The sequence below is a fragment of the Lissotriton helveticus genome, chromosome 1_1 (genome assembly GCF_964261635.1).
Source record: "Lissotriton helveticus chromosome 1_1, aLisHel1.1, whole genome shotgun sequence".
NCBI lineage: Eukaryota > Metazoa > Chordata > Amphibia > Caudata > Salamandridae > Lissotriton > Lissotriton helveticus.
The window spans coordinates 379036446-379055754 of record NC_136057.1 but is presented as its reverse complement, the minus strand read 5'-3'; the positions used below and the strand labels follow the sequence as shown (position 1 = coordinate 379055754).

Below are 19309 nucleotides of genomic sequence, written 5' to 3'. Positions count from 1 at the left end.
ATCATTGTTGAACTACCAAACTTTAATACAATAATGTTATATGGTATACATGCAATACAACATTCCTTCCTAGATGAGAAATATGCATTGAAATAAATGAATCTATATGGAATATATGAAATAATTAGGGGCTACATATGCAAACAATATGAAGATTACAGCAGACAAACGAGCAGAGTGGTTGTCGCCATTGTTCATTAACGGTACAAAAGGGGGTGGTAATGGACGGAGCATCTGAGCCAATCAAACACTCACACCCAGTCAAAAGATCTGGGTTTAATCCATCACCGTTCTGCCACCCCAGTTCGGACATGGCTATATGCAAATCAGTCTGACTCTGTGCCTCATGGGAACAGTCCAGCCCGAACTGCTAAGCCATGCCTTCCCTGGACCGGGAACAAGCTTCCGAGGACCGGTTTCTGGCATTACAGCCGTCTTCAGCCCGGCTTGCTTGAATCCAGTGGCAAAGTGAGCAAGGGACTCACGTCTGAGCATACCCTGCCACACTTATGGCGGCCAAAAGCGGTACAAAAGGTGGTGGTAATGAACGTCCATCATCACCCCCTATTGTTCATTAACAGCATGCAAATATGATTTTTTGAAGGAGTCCACTCTAACTACAATTTTAAATAAAGGATGTCCCTCATTGTGAAAACTGACAGGCTCATGTCCCTTAGGATGCAGAGACTTAGGCCTATGCACATTTGCACACTTGCTTTTTAACGGGCCGGAATACTGGACAGAGGGAGCACAAGTAGGTTGTGGCACTTAGGATAACATTGCAATATTGGCGTATTTGATTAATAGTAGGAAAAAAATATATGACTGGCTCCTCTTTACACCTGTTTCATCAATTACCAAGCAGCCTTCGACTCAATTAACTACTTTTAGTAGTCTAAAGTATCAAAGTTGGTATTTCCTGTAACCTACACAGAACAATTAAGAGTACGAACAGGGGAACTTGGCTTCAAGGTCAACTGTGCCAGTACTCTTGAAGATCAAAATGTATATGAATTGTGGATAAGAGCAGGGGTGTTTTCTAGCACTTTCATGCTTCATACCTAGGAAAAGCATTCCAAGGTGCCTGAATATTTCCTCCCAAGCTTTGAGTTCATCGCACAGGTGTTCTTTAGAACGCTGATGATATTTTTCTATTGTACTGCTCAAGAGTGGGCTTCAATGTTCAGTGTAGGTATCAGAAGACTACAGAACTCCAATAAACGTGCTGTTACTCTTCAAAAAACATAAGTAGTAGTCTTCAATCCCGGGTGCAAGAAATGCCCATCTCAGTCTTTAATCTCTGTGTTAATTCAAAGATCTTTCAGTTATAATCTTTAATATTAAATTTCAATGAAAAGGGGATATCTCCACTCATTTGACAAGTCTGAACAATAAAGTGGCAGCTCTCAAATTCATCTTACTCACAGTCTCCTACACTAGAAGCAATCAGCTCAAAGTTTCACCCTGATTTTATCTGTGGTCTTGAAACTTTACCTGGAAATGGCATTTATTGGTTGAATACTCCCCAATGTATTCTCTATATATCTCTAGGGAGGCTGCCTAACTCAACAACCCATGCCTGCATTCAACTAGAATTAAACATATATAACCAGTTTATGGAGTGCGAGATCTAATTTTTGTACCAGTAATGGCTTGGATGATACTCAATGGTGAAACTAATCCCTGGTATACAATCTAGACTGGACCCATAAATGGGATATCGATTTTTCTCCAGTTCAAGCCTTAAATCTATTTTAAGATACAGGTTGAATGCGATGGCACATTGTGCTGATTTATCTTGCTTTGGTGAAAGAGAGCAGTTTTGAACTCCCTTGAGCTATCAGACAAAAATAATAAAAGTTCACCATTAATGGAAGCATGTTACGCATGTTGTCCATGCACTTTCGAAGGCTGGATTCATATAGGGGGCACATGCATCATTGCTTTTTGCAGTCGCAATGGGCCAGATTCGCAGAATCTGCCCCTTTGCGACCGCAATTTTTGCATTTGGGATACATCATCCCAAATGCATAAATCGCTATTTAAGTAATCGCAAAATTCGCGATTTCTTAAATTGCCACTGCATTTAGGGAATCGCAAATTGTGATTCCGTAACTGCAATGCAACAACAACAAAAAAATTGTGATTTCACTATTAAGAAATGCAAATTACCACCAACTTAAAGTTTATGGTAATTTTTGAAAACTTTTTTTTTTCTTCAAAGTTCTATGATGCACACACACATGACATGCTCTTGGGGCATGTGTGTGTGCAACATGTTTTTAATTGTGCTTTCAGGGGGTGCATAATGGTGTCCTTTTGGCCCCCCTATTATCATTGAAATTGTATGCGCAATTTGCGAGTCCCTATTTGGGACTCGCAAATTGCGTATGCAATTCCCATTGATTCCTATTGGCTTTGGGGCCATAGGAATCAATCAGAAGCCATTCCTTAATTGCGACTCAGACTTTGCGAGTCGCAATTAAGGAATTTTAAGGAATCACATTTATTTTGCGAATCCTTCATGCATTTCATTTTGCAATTTCCAAACAGCAATTGATAAAATTCACTATTTAGAAATCGCAAAATGCGGGATTGATGCATGTGCCCCATAGTCTGTACTTGTCCTAGTTTATTACCAGCTAGAAGATATTTAATACCAGATCAATTTTAAAAAAAGACAGAATTCTCAACGATTAGGAAACTCTTTTTCTTTTCCTGAGTGTCTACTTGAAGATGTTGACAGGCAAATATTTCAAGTACTTAGATTTTGTTCCTAAAATATTAAAGTTATGTTAACAGTGAAAAGTATCTATAATCAACTATCTTCTTTTGTTTTCTGTTATTAGAATCCCGGTCTTTTTGTATTTTGTTTGTAATAATGATAGGTTTGATTAACTCACAATAAATCTTTAATTCGCTTAAAAAAAACTGCTGGATTGAACACTTTTATTTTTACTACAACCAAAAAGTATAATCAATTGTTTATCTTGCTGTTTTCAATAAACTGTTTCCTGTTTTCGAGTAACTTGTGTTATATGCAGTGTTCCACTAGGGATATCGCAGGACACTAGTGACTTTTAAAAACACCTTGTCTCATAGTTTCTGATTCACTAGAAACTCTTGATGGTGATTGAAGAGTATTGGATTATATCACACGGTTACCTGTGATTTATCCTGTACATACCGTGACCGGTTATATATTAGGTTGCCACCTTACTGAATAGGCAATGAGATTTGTTTGATATTTAATAACTATGTACCGCTTTGACGGATCTACAAAGCTGTGGAAAATATTCTGGGATCATCTTTCATGCAAATCCGTCATATAGTTCAAAAGTTATAAAATTAGATTTTTTTTCTTTTTATGTAACACTAAAAACCCCGAAAAATTGAATTAAATCAAGACCATAATCATTTGACACTGCTGCCCTTGCGTCATTTGGTTCAATTTCTTGGTTTGGTGAGAATACATTCAGCCAGACTGGAGACATAAGGCAAAATATGATAGTCCAATGTGCATGTCAGAGTACTAATAGAATTTGTAAAGGCTTGCCAACTCCTCACGGTGCCTGCACAGTACTCGGTGCATGAGAGATAACAGTGCAAGGTTGTGACCCTTAAGTTAAATGAAGCAGAGAAAAAGGCAGGTAACTGCAGCTCACACCTGGTAACGCGCCCCAAACATAGCACTTGAATGAGACATACTACCTACCTCAATGAGAAGGAATATTTTGGGAAACAACCTTTACAACGCAGTCATTACATCGCACTACCTTTACATAGCAGTCATTACATCGCAACATCCTTTACATCGCATGTCATTACAACCAGCCATTACATTGCATGTCACTACATTGCATGTCACTACAACGCATGTCATTACATGCATAATAATAATGATACTGACACTTATAAAGCGCAAACAGCTACCTCAACCAGAGGTGTACCGGGGCTCTAGCAGCAGGCAGTATGCACATAGGAGGTCCGAGCCCAATACATGTCACTACAATGCAGGCATTACATTTCAAGTCATTACAATGCATACCATTACAAGGCATAGTACCCTTACACTATCCAACACTTACCCTACTGTTGCACTCACTGGAGTTAGAATAGTAATTTTACCCCTACACTATCCAACACTTACCCTACTGTTGCACTCACTGGAGTTAGAATAGTAATTTTTACCCTTACACTATCCAACACTTACCCTACTGTTGCACTCACTGGAGTTAGAATAGTAATTATTACCCCTATACTATCCGACACTTACCTTAAATGCAATGTAATGGTATGTATTGTAATGGTATGCATTGTAAAGGTGTAATGTGATGTAATGGAATGCGATGTAAAGGTAGTTTCTGAAGATGCGGTGTATTGGCATGCTATGTAGTAACGTCATACATTCGAATATTTCGAATACCAGTCCACATATGTTGAGCTACACTGTGTTGAATACTCCTCCAATGTGCATTCCGTGTGTCGCAACATAGTTACAAATAGCTCTTCGCATAAGTCTACTTAGCTATTTTACACTATAGCTCTTTCTCGAACAACTGTTTCTTTATAAGATATAGGTTTACTAAGGGCCTGATTACAACTTTGGTGGTGCAGCGATGGGTCTGCCCCGCGGCCGCACCGCCAAAACCGTGGTCAGGCACCCGCCAGATTACGGGTGTAACTCGTGTCTGGCAGGCTTTTGTTTTGATATTTCAATGGTGGTACACTGAATATGGACACCACTATGGGAATGCAGAAACAGTTCCTGGATGGCATGAAGTGGAAAGTCCATGGCGTGCAGGAGCTGGTATGCATGCATATAGGGGGGCACATATTGTGCCCTCAGTGTGCATCCACATGGCACAGAGACACAAGGGGGCTCTGTGGGGCCCCCTTTGTTTCCTCTCCACAACGGTTTTCATGGGGGTTCCACCACCATGAAAACCATAGTTGAGCGGAAACTTGTAATATGCTTGGCAGGACTGCATATGACTGCCTCCTTGACTGCCACAACACCGCCTGGGATCGTCAGTTCCCTGGCAGCTGCGGTGGGGCAATGGTGGTCCGACCTCCCTTATCGTACTAGGGTAGTTGGGAGACCAGCACCGCCGCACTATCATAAATCTGGTGGTCCATGGACATCCAGACTTGTAATTAAGGCCTAAGTGTATATGGAGAAGGTGTTTCATCTAAAGCCAATAAATCAGCAATGCTTTGCCTCTGTTTCAACCATTCTAGAAGGGACAGTCCAAAAACAATTTCATTGGGTTAATTAGCATAATGGAAAGGTATTTTATCATATGGGCCAGATAGACGTTACGTGTGTGATCCTCTGTACATTTTACATTACTGATGGAGTAATATGTGTGTCATGTGTTGGTTTCCAGTACACTCCCAAACACAATGTCTCTGACTAAACGGATGCTGATGTCTTACCTTTCCAGTGGATTTGACTCCTTTCCAAATGCAGAAGTAACAGATGATCCAGGCCAGGAGAAGGCATAAGGCCAGCTTCCACTGTAGGGTGCCAATATTCTCTATGCCATCTGATAAATGGAGCACTTGCCTTCTATTGAGTACAAGAAGGGGCGATGAAAAGCACAATTGGAATATACATATCTTCATTCTGTTTCACTGACCTAATAATCTTCCACTGAAATGTTAATTTACTCTCCATCTTGGTTAGTTTAGATACTTGTGTGATTACTTTAAACATGCATAATTAGTGAAAAGAGTGTTGAACTCCTTCATGGTGTACATGAAATTTGACAAAATATTGAAGCTAAATAAAGATTAAATTAAGAATGGATTATTTAACCAGATATTCTTCAGATGAGTGCCCCAGTTGGGGTCCGAATCCAGCCAGGTAACTTTAAATGCAATTCCTGTTCCTGCTCTTGGAGCCCTTACACGAGAATTCCCACACCTCGTAATGTTGCACTGCAATGGTTCTGCTTTTCTATGGTTTTACATGTAATTATCACTCTCAATATGACAAGCAACCTACTAGATAGCTATGTGCACAGCACACTTCTTCAACAAACTTGTGACGCTTCATCCATTTCCTGCTCGCTGACCTTGGAGACATGACTTTCCAAAGACTTCTGCATTCTCTCAGTTGGGCTATAATTCCATTAGCTATTATTAGGGCTCAGTGTTTTCCGACTTTACTAATTTTGACAGATAAATACAGCTGTACTTATTGGCAGCATAGGGAGTTACAAAGATGAATGAGATTTGCTTAAATTACTGCATACCTCAACATGTATTTATACTATTATGCTATTTTTTCATGTGTGTTTATTATTTTGGGTTGTGTAATGTGCTAAAACCTGATAGGCATCAAAGTATGTGTGCATGTTTATCTGATGAATAAATGCTGAAATATACGAGTTATCACCTCATATGTTCACAAAACATAAAATAAATATGGATACATATCAATAAGATGGCAAAAATGTAAATATGACTAAATACAGAGGGAAATGTTAAAAAAAAAATACCATAACACCGAGAGCCCTAGCTATTATTATGACCACAACGCAAAAAGTTTGCTGTGGACTTTCATGAAGTGTTGTCACTCTCAGAAAGCTGCTGTTTCTTGAAAACAGTTCCTATGTAGTAGTGTTTAGTCATAGTTTAATCATTGTAGGGAACATTAGGCTTTCATGGAATAGGGTCAAGCACCAGGAAAAACAGTTATTTGCAGTAGTATTTCCACAATGGCGAAAGAGGCTTTCATGGAGCAGAGACAGGTCCACGGACAAACAGCTGTATCTATGTAATATCAATTATTCATACAGTAGACGCGAACTCCAGGAGAAACCGATGCTTATGTGAACAATTTCAATGCATATAGGAATGGGTTTTCAGTGATAGTAGAACTGTAAGATTCATTCTGTGATTATACAAGAGTTGGATTTGTAGACAACAACAATTTTTATCACATGATCCTGGATTAAGGAAGTGACCTGGGGTTTCATCAGGAATTTTCAACAGCTTTTTCCATTCCCAAGGCTCTTGATCCTTGTGTTGTGTTGCTGCTTATGTTATGTTATGTTATGTTATGTTATGTTATGTTAACCATAATTTTATAGCGCAACAGCGGCCTCAGCGAAGAGGCATCCCGGTGCTGACAGCAGCAAGACTTAGAGGCTAAGGCCTAAGCCGGGGGGGGAAGAGAAAGGTTTTGATATCCTTCCGAAACATCACATAGTTGTCAAGACAGCGGAACTGGGAGGGGAGGGAGTTCTAGAGTTTAGCCGCTAAGCTGCGTAATGACCGTCCCCCAGCACATGCACGATTCTCCCGAGGGACGATAACCAAGCATTGCCCCATGGAGCGCAGAAGGTGCTTGGGTGTGTAAGGCACTAACAGATTGGACAGAATACCCAGGGAAGAGTACTTCAGAATTTTAAAGGCCAGGCAAAGGGCCTTGAATTCAATACACTTGGCCATAGGCACCCAATGTAACCGTCGAATGGCACCGGTTGTCGGCCAGCTTCTTGGGAGCCCAAGCAGGGCTCTGCCTACCTCAGTTTGGACTCTTTGCATATGCATGACCTCTTCCTTATTTACCCCCAGTTAGAGTGAACTGGCATAGTCCAGCCTTGATCAAAGTACCCCAGCAGGGGTTTCAATCCCCGGAGTAATTCAAAGTACGTGCCTGCCACTTTCTTGGTATGGTCCTGAAAGCTGAGGGTTGAGTCCATCCACACCCCTAGATTTTTCACCACCGACTTAGGGGTGGGTGCGCCCCCAAGGATATTCATCCACCATTGATCACTCCATAACTCAGCCCTCCCCACCAGCAGCACCTCAGATTTATTGGTGTTGAGCTGGAGACAGTTGGCTGTCATCCTCTCAGCGACTGCCAGTGTGATACACACTGAGCAGGCACACATAATTTCCATCAAATGTCATAGGGGCAGTCCAGAATTTGAAGAGTATGTGGCCCTATGCAAATGATGGAATGCCTTTACCCTTGGTGGAACCTGGTAACGAGTCCCCTGACAAACATACCATATGAATGAGGCATATGGACGATCTCAATGAGTAAGAATATTTCTAATACCAGTGCACAAATATTGATGTGCACTGCGGGCCCCCAAAGTGAAGGAGGGGTGGGGGGTGCACACGGGGGGGTACCTTTGGTACCCCCCTGCATTTGCATATACAATGCGGTAGGCACCGCGCGGTGCCTGCCGCATTGTGTATGCAAATGCATACCTGCATTTATGGCATAAATGCAGGATGCGGCCGCCACTGTGGCAGCCGCATCCTAATACCACCCACAGAACCCCCGCCCTTATGGCGGGCGGTCCCAATCCCCGACAGGATGGCGGCAGGCAAAGTCCGCCCGCCATCCTAATGACCCCCTTAGTGAGCTCCATGAGGGTGCGTGAAGATGCATTTTAGGGTTCCTTGACCTCCCAGAAATTCTCTACCCACCAGGTATATTGCTCCCTCAATGGTATTCTTTCCCACTCTCAAAAATCAGAAGCTGGTCCCTCCACAGTGAAAATGTTAAGTATTAAATAACCTTATGTTAGTCACCTACACCTATATTTGAGCAGCATTCTGTATCATATTATTTAACACTGGCAGAGAAATTCTGCAAGGGTTGCAGCACTTCTGTACTTCTGTATGAGTTATATTGTACAGTTACATGCGTCCATAAGAATCCATTATTCAGATAAACATGGCAGTGGCTTTTGAATAACCAGAGACTGAAAGACTGCCTCTTTCTCTTTTGGTGTTGTGCTCTCCCAAATCCAGGTGCAAACTCTGCGTGTTTGCTCTGACAATTGGGAAAATGCATTTTGCAATCTCGAGCATTCATTGCTCTGTCCGCAGCAGTGCAAACCTTTACCGTGTCCCCAGCTGGTCTCCTGTGAAAGCATATTTGTTCCCAGTGCTTCATTTGTAAAATGAAAAATGCCAACGCCCTAGCATGGAGGCCATTGTAGCTTACACCACCCATCGCCCCTGTAATCGCTGCCAAAACAGTGGCGGGTCGCAGTGGGAGTGCTGCGGGGCAGGTGCAGGGTGGGGGGGTGTAGTCGGACATACGACGCCGACTAGTAAAGTAAGTAATTAAATAAATAAAACTATTTACCTTGCGCACACTCCATTGCAGAGTTGGTGCTGCAGCGAGCGCAAGGTAAATAGCGTTATTTATTTATTTACTTACTTTACTCGTAGACGTCGAATGTCCGACTCCACTACTCCCCAACCTTCCCCTACCCCGCCCAGCCCCGCGGTGCCTCACCGCCCCACAGCACTTCCACTGCGAGCCGCCACTGCATATAAATCTAATTTAACGCCACAATTACAAAATGGATTGTTCCTGTGTGTATATGCTTGGGTGGCCAGGTTGACAAGGAAGATGTGGTACCAATAAATGAGTAGCAGGAAGCTTGATTCTTCTCACTGATATGTTGAGGTCTGTGCATTCCATGATTTTAGGCTCTAGTCCTGAAATTCGCGCAGGCTTCTAGAAGTAATCACACTGAGCTAACATAATGAGGCACACTGGTGTTTGTCTGCTTCTGCCTTGACTCAGTGAAGCCTGACCCATTCTTAAAGTGCCAACAGCTTTCAAACATTGGCCTCAGTCGCTTTCGTTGCGTTTCATTATTTGACTATATCCGGGTTCTTGCCTACGTGATCGGCAAAACAAGGGAGAGGAGAGAGGTGATCTACGGTGGCGAGAAAACGAGAGCATTATGGCGCCACACTTAGATTTTTAGATCCGTGATAGGACTGTCGCTACACAAATTATGTCCTGGTGACCGAGGCAGCATATTTGGCGTAAATCACTTTGAAACCATAAAAGTGAGTCCTCGAAATATATAGAAGAAAAGTGGACAGGTGTATACCCAGAATAAATATACCCTATCAGTCACGACTCTCGAAATCCAACTGGAAACGTTTTTCAAAGTATTGGTGCAACATAATTCTATATGTATGCTCAAGCCCGAGTCCTGATGAGGCCCAGAATTTAAAGGGGCTGAAACGCGTCGACAACCTTGGAAACGGACACCCAATGAATTCAAATTTGGTGACAATTAAGAAAAGAGCAGTTTAAAACAGTAGGGACAAAATAATCAATTTTAAGGAAACTGCGAAAGTAGGGTGTACCAGTAAGATTACGGAATACTCTTTAGATAACAAGGTATAGAGTTTCCATTTAAAGAATAGGGGCTATTTTTGAAACATTATGTGAATAATGTAGTCAATTTTTCACTTTTTCAATTTCTAATTTCTTTGTGAGATTGATGTATGTTGTGTGATAACTTTGTATATATTGCTTTTTTAGATTTAAAGAACCCAAAAGAATTATATCTTTGTTTGAAAAAGAAATGTGGAAAGTAAAAGAATAAATATACAAAAAAAAGATAAGAGTGAATAAAATACATTATATAAAGAATATATATAATCTTTGGATTGATTTCTTTAGGTTTCAGGATGTAAATGAAATATATAACTGAGTTGATTTATTTCTGAAAAATTATGTAAGGTCAGATGGGTAATTGATAGACCTATTTGTAATAAGTATTTATACATATTGGTTCCATAGCATCATTTTTGTTTTTGAAGTATATTGTTCCCGGATGCATTTTGGGTTATAGAGGGAATACCCCTTATTGTATTGAGGCTCAGTCCCTTAGGCCAGCAGACACAACAGTGCCAACTTTGAGTGGAGGACAAGTGTCCGGGAACTAGCAGGGCACACAAGTAAGATGACTTGTGCTCTAGGCTTTCATTGACACATTTGGGGAGTACTGAATCAAGGAGGTGGTTGGTAGGATGTATTATGTAGTATGAGTACTAAGTACAGTGCATATAAATATTTCAGGAGGATGCATGAGAATGAAATACTAATTTGAATGTATACTATAAGAAATTAAGTCATTGGTTGAGGGGGTGGATGACACACTCTGGCAACAAACACGATCCTTGTTAGGGTAAATTCCAAAAGTCACTAAATTAACATGTGCTTAATCCTCTGGTAGCTTGGTTCACAGCAGTCAGGCTTAACTTATAGGCAAAATGCAAAGTATGTATCCAGCACACAAACAGTAATAAAGTAAAAACAAAACAAATATTACATTTTAATAAACATAATGAGACCAAAATGACATAAAAACAATCAGTAGGACCATAGATATTTCATTTCAAAGGTTTAGGTATATACAGTGCTAGACCGAAGGAAAGTCACAAGTTCAAGCCAAACGCAATGGAATGCAGACCAGATATAGGAATCAGATAAGCACTGCTGAAAAAGTTTTTTTTTTGTTGGTTTTTTTTGTGAAAACCTTTATTGAGGCAAGTATAGGTTACACAGCTTTTTCGCCTACAACCTGTAAAGTCAGGCCGGCAGCTACAACAGTCTCATTGAAATATAATTCTTACTGAGGGAATACAAGCCTGACACAGCAAGACGCCTACAACCCATCAGGGCCGGCCGCGTTAAATGCTATTAGAAGCTGTGTGAGGGAGCATTTCGTAATAATGGAGATAACGATGGATATAGGACAGAGAATGCTTGAGGTTTCACAACTTTTCTAGTTTTTTTTATCAACTTCAATTTAACCGAGTAACCCGACAAACTGATTGGTCTAGCGCCGACTGTTCCTCCCCCCTGTGTACCCCCCCATGTTGGGCATGTAAAAAAAAAAAAGGGGGAGAAGGGGGCCAATCCGATGAACGTGGAAGGGGGGGGGGGAAGGGGGGTGTGAATAATGATTAGACAATGGATTAGTTTAGACGTGACTATTAATACATCATGCTAAATGTACGTCCACTGGGTTAGTGGGGACGCGTTGAACTAGCTATAAAGCAAGGAATATATGGATTTCACAATGAGTTCAACCCGCATAGTTGAAATGAAATGTAGATCTCTAACATCGTAGATGTACAATGGGTGTCAATGAGTATAGGACAGATGCTTCAGCGTGCGGGAGTGCAGGTAGCGTTATACGTGACGGGTAGGGCCAGTGTATCTGGGTAAATTCTACGAGTGTTATGAATCAGGTGTGATGCGCAGTATCTGGTAATAAAGGGGCAATCTCTTGGTGTGTCGTGTCCTCGTCCGGCTGAGTACTGGCCTGTAGTCGGATAAGGTACGCGGTAAGCGGACCCCATATGTCCTTGGGTCTTGATTTGTGGGGGAGGAGCTCCGCGTAATTGTGCAGTTGGTCTTGCCATGTGCTCATTGTAGTCAGCCAATCTTTAAACTTGGGTGCTCGCCCCCGTCCCCAACGGCATGCCACATACCGCTTTGCCAGGAGAAGGCTTAACGCAAAAAAATTACGATGTGCAGTCAACTCGGGGCACGCCTGTCCCAGCAATGCGACCCTCGGGCAGGGTGACACACTCGCTCCAACCATGTCTGACATGGCTGTAAATACCTCTTCCCAGAAAGTCGCCACAGCTCGGCACGTCCATGCAAGGTGGAAAAAATCTGCGCCTTCGGCCTTGCAACGCAAACACCGGTCATCATCCCGGAGTCGAAAGCGATGTAGCTTGGCTGGGGTGTAATAAAGCCGGTGCAGAAATTTATAATGTACCAGTCTGAGGCGTGTGTTACCTGTCACTGCAGTAGTGTGCGCGCAACTCTCTTCCCATTGTTCATCCGACATTGGGACTTCTAGGTCGCCATCCCAGTCAGGTCTCGCTCTAAGGGTGGGAGGGGATGGGGTTGCCTGTGTATGTTTGTAGAGCATGGAGACAACGTGTTTCGGGGCGTCTGATTGGAGTAGAGAATGGAGGGGCTGGACTATGTCTGGTTCATCCGGAAAGGCTGGGTTGACCGTCTTAACGCCCTGCCTTAGTCGCACATATAGAAATGTATCCATGACTGAGGGGGATTCTTCACCAAAGAATTGCGCTGATGTGCGGATGCTGCCCTGAAGATATAGGTCACCCCACGTGTGGAGTGCCAGTCTCGTGAGCATTTTACGGCCTATTTCCTCACAGGTTATGCTAAGTCGTGGTTCGTGTGCTAGGGTCATAAGTGGCGAGTATAGGAATGGCGTCCCCATGGCTTCCGCCAAACGCCTCCAGGCAAGTACTGTGCAGTCAACCGTGGTTGGATCTCGATCTACAATTTTAGCATCGGAGTAGAGGTAGCCCGATGGTTGTATCGGCCTCATGTAGCCGTCCTCGACCGCCAGATGTGCCATGAAAGGGGGGGGATGAAGCCAGTATGTGGCAAAGTGGCCCTGCGCACAGTAGTAGTATCGCCGGAAGTTAGGTACATCGAAACCTCCCTGTTGGTAAGGTAGTATCAGTGTCTTCATGCCGATCCGGGCTTGTTTCCCAACCCAGATGAGTCGTGAAATTTGTGAGTTAAGTGCACGGAAAAAATGGGCACCCGGATTATATGGGATATTAGTGAAGAGATACAGTAGTTTAGGTAACACTACCATTTTAATCAGGGAGATGCGTCCCGCCATTGATAGTGGAAGATGAATCCACCTGGTGACATTGTCCGTCAGTTTGTCCATAACTGTCCCGTAGTTTTTTTGTTTGTTTTTTTTTCTCCAAAAAAAAACCTTTATTTGTGTATACACATTAACACCGCTCTGAAGCCAACAACCCGGAGGCAGGCAGCAACGTATTGACTGTACATTTGATTCTACGATATATATTTAGCATACCAAACTATCTTGCAGCAGGTCATATCAAAGAAATCAAAGTGTATCGATGAGACATGTAGTTCTTATAAAGTTGTACTAGCAGAATCCCAATCCTATACACAATCATAGCAAGCCCTGTGAACATCACCACCTCACATTCTTCCCATATCCCTCTCCCATTTAAAGTCTGTAGTTAAAGTTCTATCCTATCAAGATACATTCTATACAGCCCATTGAATTCACACCGTCCCACCCTCCCACAGTGCACACCTGTCTAAGTCCTCCAATATTTGCTCTGCCCCCGCATACAAACTACCATCCATTCTCATGCCACATATTCACAGTCTACCTACACAGGTCGGAGCCCTCGTTTCCTAGCCAGTCCACGAAGGGTCCCCCTATATCTACAGGTCTGGAGCGCTGTGGCATTAGTTCCCAGTACGATGTTATTTGATCCTTACAGTAAACTGCCGACTTTATCCATCCTACAACAGTCGGCGGGTCCGCCCTCCTCCAGTGTAAAGCTATTTGTCGTTTAGCTAATAGCAGTAGGACAGCCACTAGTTTCCGCGAGCCACAAGGTATCTCCATTACGCAACCCGAAAGTGCCAAAATCGGATTCACATGCAGGTCCAGCTCAACCATGCTACCTATATGCTTCACTATCTCAATCCAGTATCTCCCTATTTGGTCACATTCCCATGTCAGATGAAAAAATGTTGCCTCTTGTGTACCACAGCGCCAACAGTTTGCATCGCTCTGTAGCCCCATACGATATAATTGTTTCGGCGTGTGATATGTTCTATGCAAATAGTTGAAATGTATGAGCCTTAGCCTGTAGTTAGGTGATAGGTGTTCTAGTTGTGTGCAGCTAAAGGGCCATTGTTTATCAGTAATGACTAGTTGTGCCTCCTTCTCCCAACCTGCTTTTGATGAACATAGTAACACAGGGGCAGTGTCTTGGGTAATACTATAAATGCGCGTGATTAATTTACGTGGTGAATCATTAGTCAATAAGTCCTCCAATGCCAGCAATGTGGGTGGAGCTTTTGGAAATACCGGGTATCTAGCCTTACACGCCGCCCTTAGTTGATAGTATAGAAGCAGCTCAGAGGCTGTAGGGCAACGCGGCTCGCACATTTGTGGGAGCGATATAAAGGTATCATCCGGGTATAAATCACCTGCAGTGTCAAGCCCACACCTGAGTGCCCTCTCTGTCACTGCCCTATCCATCAATGGCCCTAACAACGGATTACCGCCTAATGGCATCGAAGGTGCATATAGGTCTGTAACTCCTGCCCGCTTAGCTAGTTGCTGCCATGCCCACCTCACAGTCTCGACTGTGTTTATCTCTTCCCAGGACCTTCTAAATGGGCAATATACCGTTACATTAAGTGGAGTGGGGGCTGCTAAGTCCATTTCGATTGCCACATGCGGCTGATAAGGGACAGGATGATGCCAATAATGTAGATATTGAGCCTGCGCACAATAAGCGTATAGCTCAAAATCAGACCTCCTTGGCTAAACGGAAGCGTCAAAAGTTTCCACGTTACTCGTGGCTGTCTACACGCCCAAATTAACTCCAGTATTGCAGTCCTCAGACGCTTAAAAAATGGCCCAGTGAGAGGCAATGGGATGTTAACAAATAAATAGAGTAGTTTCGGCAGCACAACCATCTTAGTTATTGCTATGCGTCCAGTCAGGGAGAGTGGTAATGTTTTCCACCTCTGTACTTTGACCTCTAGCCATTCCATTGCTGTACCAAAATTGGCTAACCATATTTCTTGAACCGACCGACTTATTCGAATACCCAGATATTTGACCTCGTCCGTAGCCCATTCTATGGGAAATTCAGTGGTGCATTGTTGAGTTTCGTCCGTCAGTGGCAATAGTATCGATTTTGACTATGTGCATGTAGGAATAGGAGCATGTATGAATGTATCCTGGAAAATAACAGGCATGATCTATCAATATGACCAAATCTGTGTCACTTTCACTACATTTCAGTACTTGTATAGACTTCCAATCATAGTATATGTACATGTCAATCGTCTGTATCAATATGCGAGGATTGCCTGAATGCAACTTACTCATTCCATCATTTATTCCACCACCCTCGCCCTTCCCACCCATCACAACCCCCCAATCAGGTCGTGTAATCTCCCTCCCCACCTCCCACCCCTTTACCCCAACCAGAACCAACAGGAAATATAAAACTTCCAATACAATGGGAATCATCCCAGGGGGTACGCAGGATGGCCACTGAACTTCCCTGTTGCATGTACAGGGTGACCAAGCTCTGATAGAACCTCTGCATCTCAAGGACCCACCCGACCGGTCAATCAATACAGCTAGTGTGGACACAGAGATCCCGCCGCTTAATTGAGTTCCCTCCCATTTGTCCGGGGACCATACACATCAGATGCACAGGTGCGCTCCTCATGTATCTTTACATTACTACAACAAATCGGATTCAATGTTTAATGTTTACCAAGATATACATATTATTCAATGTTACTTAGCCTGTCAGCCGTCTCCTGCTCCTCCGGATTCGCCGTCCTTTTTTGATCTTTGGCCAGTTGCTTTGCGTATTTGAGTGCGGCCGTCGCATCTACAAAGAAGGTAGGCCTGCCAGGACCTTGCACTCTCAATTTCGCTGGGTATATCAAAGCATACTTAGTGCCTAGTTGTTGAAAGATCTTTTTTGCTGGGATGAATTCCCTACGGGCCGCTTGCACCTGAAGAGTAAAGTCCGGATATAAAGCAATGTCATTTCCATGGTATTGAATCTTGCCCTTGTCCCTTGCCATGCGTAAAACAGTGTCCCGGTCCCTCTAATTTAGAATCCTGGCTAGTATCGGCCTTGGCGGCGCTCCTGGTTTAGGTCTGGGTCCTAGCGCCCTGTGTGCCCTCTCTACCAAGAACATCGGGGATAAGCCATCTCCAAACAGATCTTTCAACATTGTTTCAATATAGCGCTCCATATTCAATATGTCCGTGGATTCCGCAACTCCCGTTACGGGTACATTATTCCGTCGCGATCTCGCTTCCAAATCCTCATTTTTTTGTTGGATAAGGGCTAGCACTTTGTCCATACCTCTTATTTTCTTTTCGAGCTCCGTGTGACTCCAACCCTGCCCTCTTGTTTATCCATGCGTTTCGTAATACCGTCCATTCTGGCGGCCAGAGTGTCCATCTTGGTACCCAAGCCCTGCAGGCTCGACTTCAAGTCTTGGAACATGGACTTGACATCTTCAGCCGGTATTGGAGCTGCGCTCTCTCCCACCATTTCTTGATCAGTTTGTTCCTGACCTGATGTCTTTTGGCGAGTGTCCGGTTTTCCCATGGCGGCACCCTCGCAATTGCACCACCTGGGGCACGACTCGCAGTATAACACGCTCCTTCTGACAGCTCTAAGCACAGTCCCGTGGGATTGACTTTCCCGGAGCCAGCAGTTGTAGATCCTCAAGCGCCAGTGGGAAAGTCCGCGCCTCCCCTGAACATCCGTCCCAGAGCTCCGCTAGTGGCCTTCCGGTAGCAGTGCGGCCTGGCGGAGCCACCACACACCAGTCACGCGATTTTCAAATCGTACTGGCTTCAAACCCCTGATTTGTGTCACAGGAGCAGGTGTCCTCTTACCAAATCTGCAGTGCTGCAGATTCCCACGACATCCGCAGGCAACAGGGCCCTGTGTCAGGGGGAACTCACCATCATGCACACAGACCATTTACTGCAATACCAGTCCCCTTTCACTGCCAAGCTTAGAAATGGCCCACTGTATCTTATCGGCGCTGTAATGACACATAAGCTCTTGTACACGTAACTGCCTGATGGCTGTGTGGGTCATTCCATGCCCTCCCCAGAAACACAGATTGTGTCCAGCCAGAAAAGCGTGGGCTCCGCAAACGGACTCAAAATGGCGGCTGTCAATATTACAGTTAGTGTAAGCTAGTGGCTGCCGTGTCGTCCATGCCACAATCACAATCAACAGGGCGTTATAGCTGCGCGTGTACGCTGCTCTTTAACGCTCCCTTAGTGTCTTTTGTCGTCTAATTGCGATGCGCCGCGACGGCAGACCGCGTCTCCCAGTTCCCGCAGCGTCATCGCGGGAGAACGCCGGTGCTCCGGCCTGCAGCCGCGAAAGAGCAGCCACATCCACCTCCGCCCTTACCGTCAGGTCCGATGAGGGTTCACCGCGATGTCCCGTACCCGCAGCGGTGTCATAGGGCAACCAAGTCCAGCACCGCTCCACCACTGTTCCTCTGAGCACACCGCTCCCGGGCTGCCCGACAATTTAGTCCCCGGTCACTCCAGCGTTGTCAGGCCTTACCACGGTTCCGAGTTGCACACAATGCCAGCAGGACCGCATCTGTCGCCACGGGCTCGGACCAGCAGGATTACCGAGCGGGTAGTCACAGGAAGCACCGGTGCTCGGCAGATCCGAGATGCAGGGTCAAAAAAAGACGGATTATTGCTGGATTTTGTGCTCGGTCAGCGGAGCTGCTTGTTCAGGCAGCCATTCCGCTTAGCGGCCAAACCACGGCCCAACTGTCCCGTAGTTGGCCCTAATGAGCATGTCCCGTTGTCTAGTCACGTTTATACCCAGATATTTAATCTCCTCTGCCTCCCAGATTAGAGGGTAATCAAGGGGAAACTGCGTGGTTTTGTCTGTCAGTGGAAATAGGGCTGATTTCGACCAATTGATTTGTATGCCTGAAATACCACCGAATTTGGTAATCTCGCGCAGCAGAGGATTCAGATTTTCCTGAGGTTTATGTACGTAAAGGGTCATGTCGTCAGCATATAATGCTATAAGTAATTGTCTTTCCGGGTATATGAGAGAACGATGGTTGTGGTGTTGACGCAATTTGGCTGCTAACGGTTCGATCGCTATCGCAAATAGGACTGGGGATAATGGGCATCCCTGCCGCGTGCCACGGTGGATCTCGAAGGGGGCTGAGCGGGAGCCATTTAGCACCACAGAGGCCTGGGGCTGATGATATAGTAATCGAATCCAGTCTAGGAAACTAAAAGGAAAGCCCATCCTTTCTAGTAACGCCAGTAGGTAGTCCCATTCTAGCGAATCGAAAGCCTTCGTGGCATCGAGAAAAACAGCGGCCGCCTCGCATGTGGGAGTTATGTCTTGTATCACTGCTTGAAGTGTACGCAGATTATGGGACGTCGCGCGGTTTGGGACAAAGCCGCTTGGTCTGGCAACACCAATCACTCCATCAGCAGATTAAGGCGTGATGCCAGTACTTTAGCCAGAATTTTAATATCCGAGTTTAATAGGGAGAGGGGTCGATATGAATCACAAGAGTCCGGCGGTTTGCCCGGTTTCAGCAATGATGTTATAAGGGCCTCGCGCATAGTGGTTGGCAGAATACCTTCATCAAGAGCCGTGTAGTACACTTGCTGCAATATCGGGGCTAAGATATGCATGTAGGCTTTATAAAAATCAATCGGCAACCCGTCTGAACCCGGCGATTTACCTGATTTCATGGACATTATGGCGTCTGTTATTTCCTCCAACTCGATTACGTGATGGAGAAATTTCTGTTGGGATGGGCCTAACCATGCGAGCGCAGTATCCTCTAAATAAGTGTTTAAATTTATCGAAGTGGATCTCTGGGAGGTGTAGAGCGTAGAGTAATGCTCAG

The 19309-nt window shown here is 44.3% G+C and overlaps 1 protein-coding gene across 4 annotated transcripts in view; it reads right to left on the bottom strand.

Moving 5' to 3' along the window:
• The window catches only part of LOC144809415 (sodium- and chloride-dependent GABA transporter 2-like), a 944332-nt gene that overhangs the window by 416685 nt on the left and 508338 nt on the right, over positions 1-19309 (bottom strand). For all 4 annotated transcript variants that reach the window (XM_078673711.1, XM_078673714.1, XM_078673713.1 and 1 more), the window contains one exon: positions 5440-5572. In XM_078673711.1, the coding sequence (XP_078529837.1) occupies positions 5440-5572 (133 nt within the window). The remainder of the gene's footprint in view (positions 1-5439; positions 5573-19309) is intronic.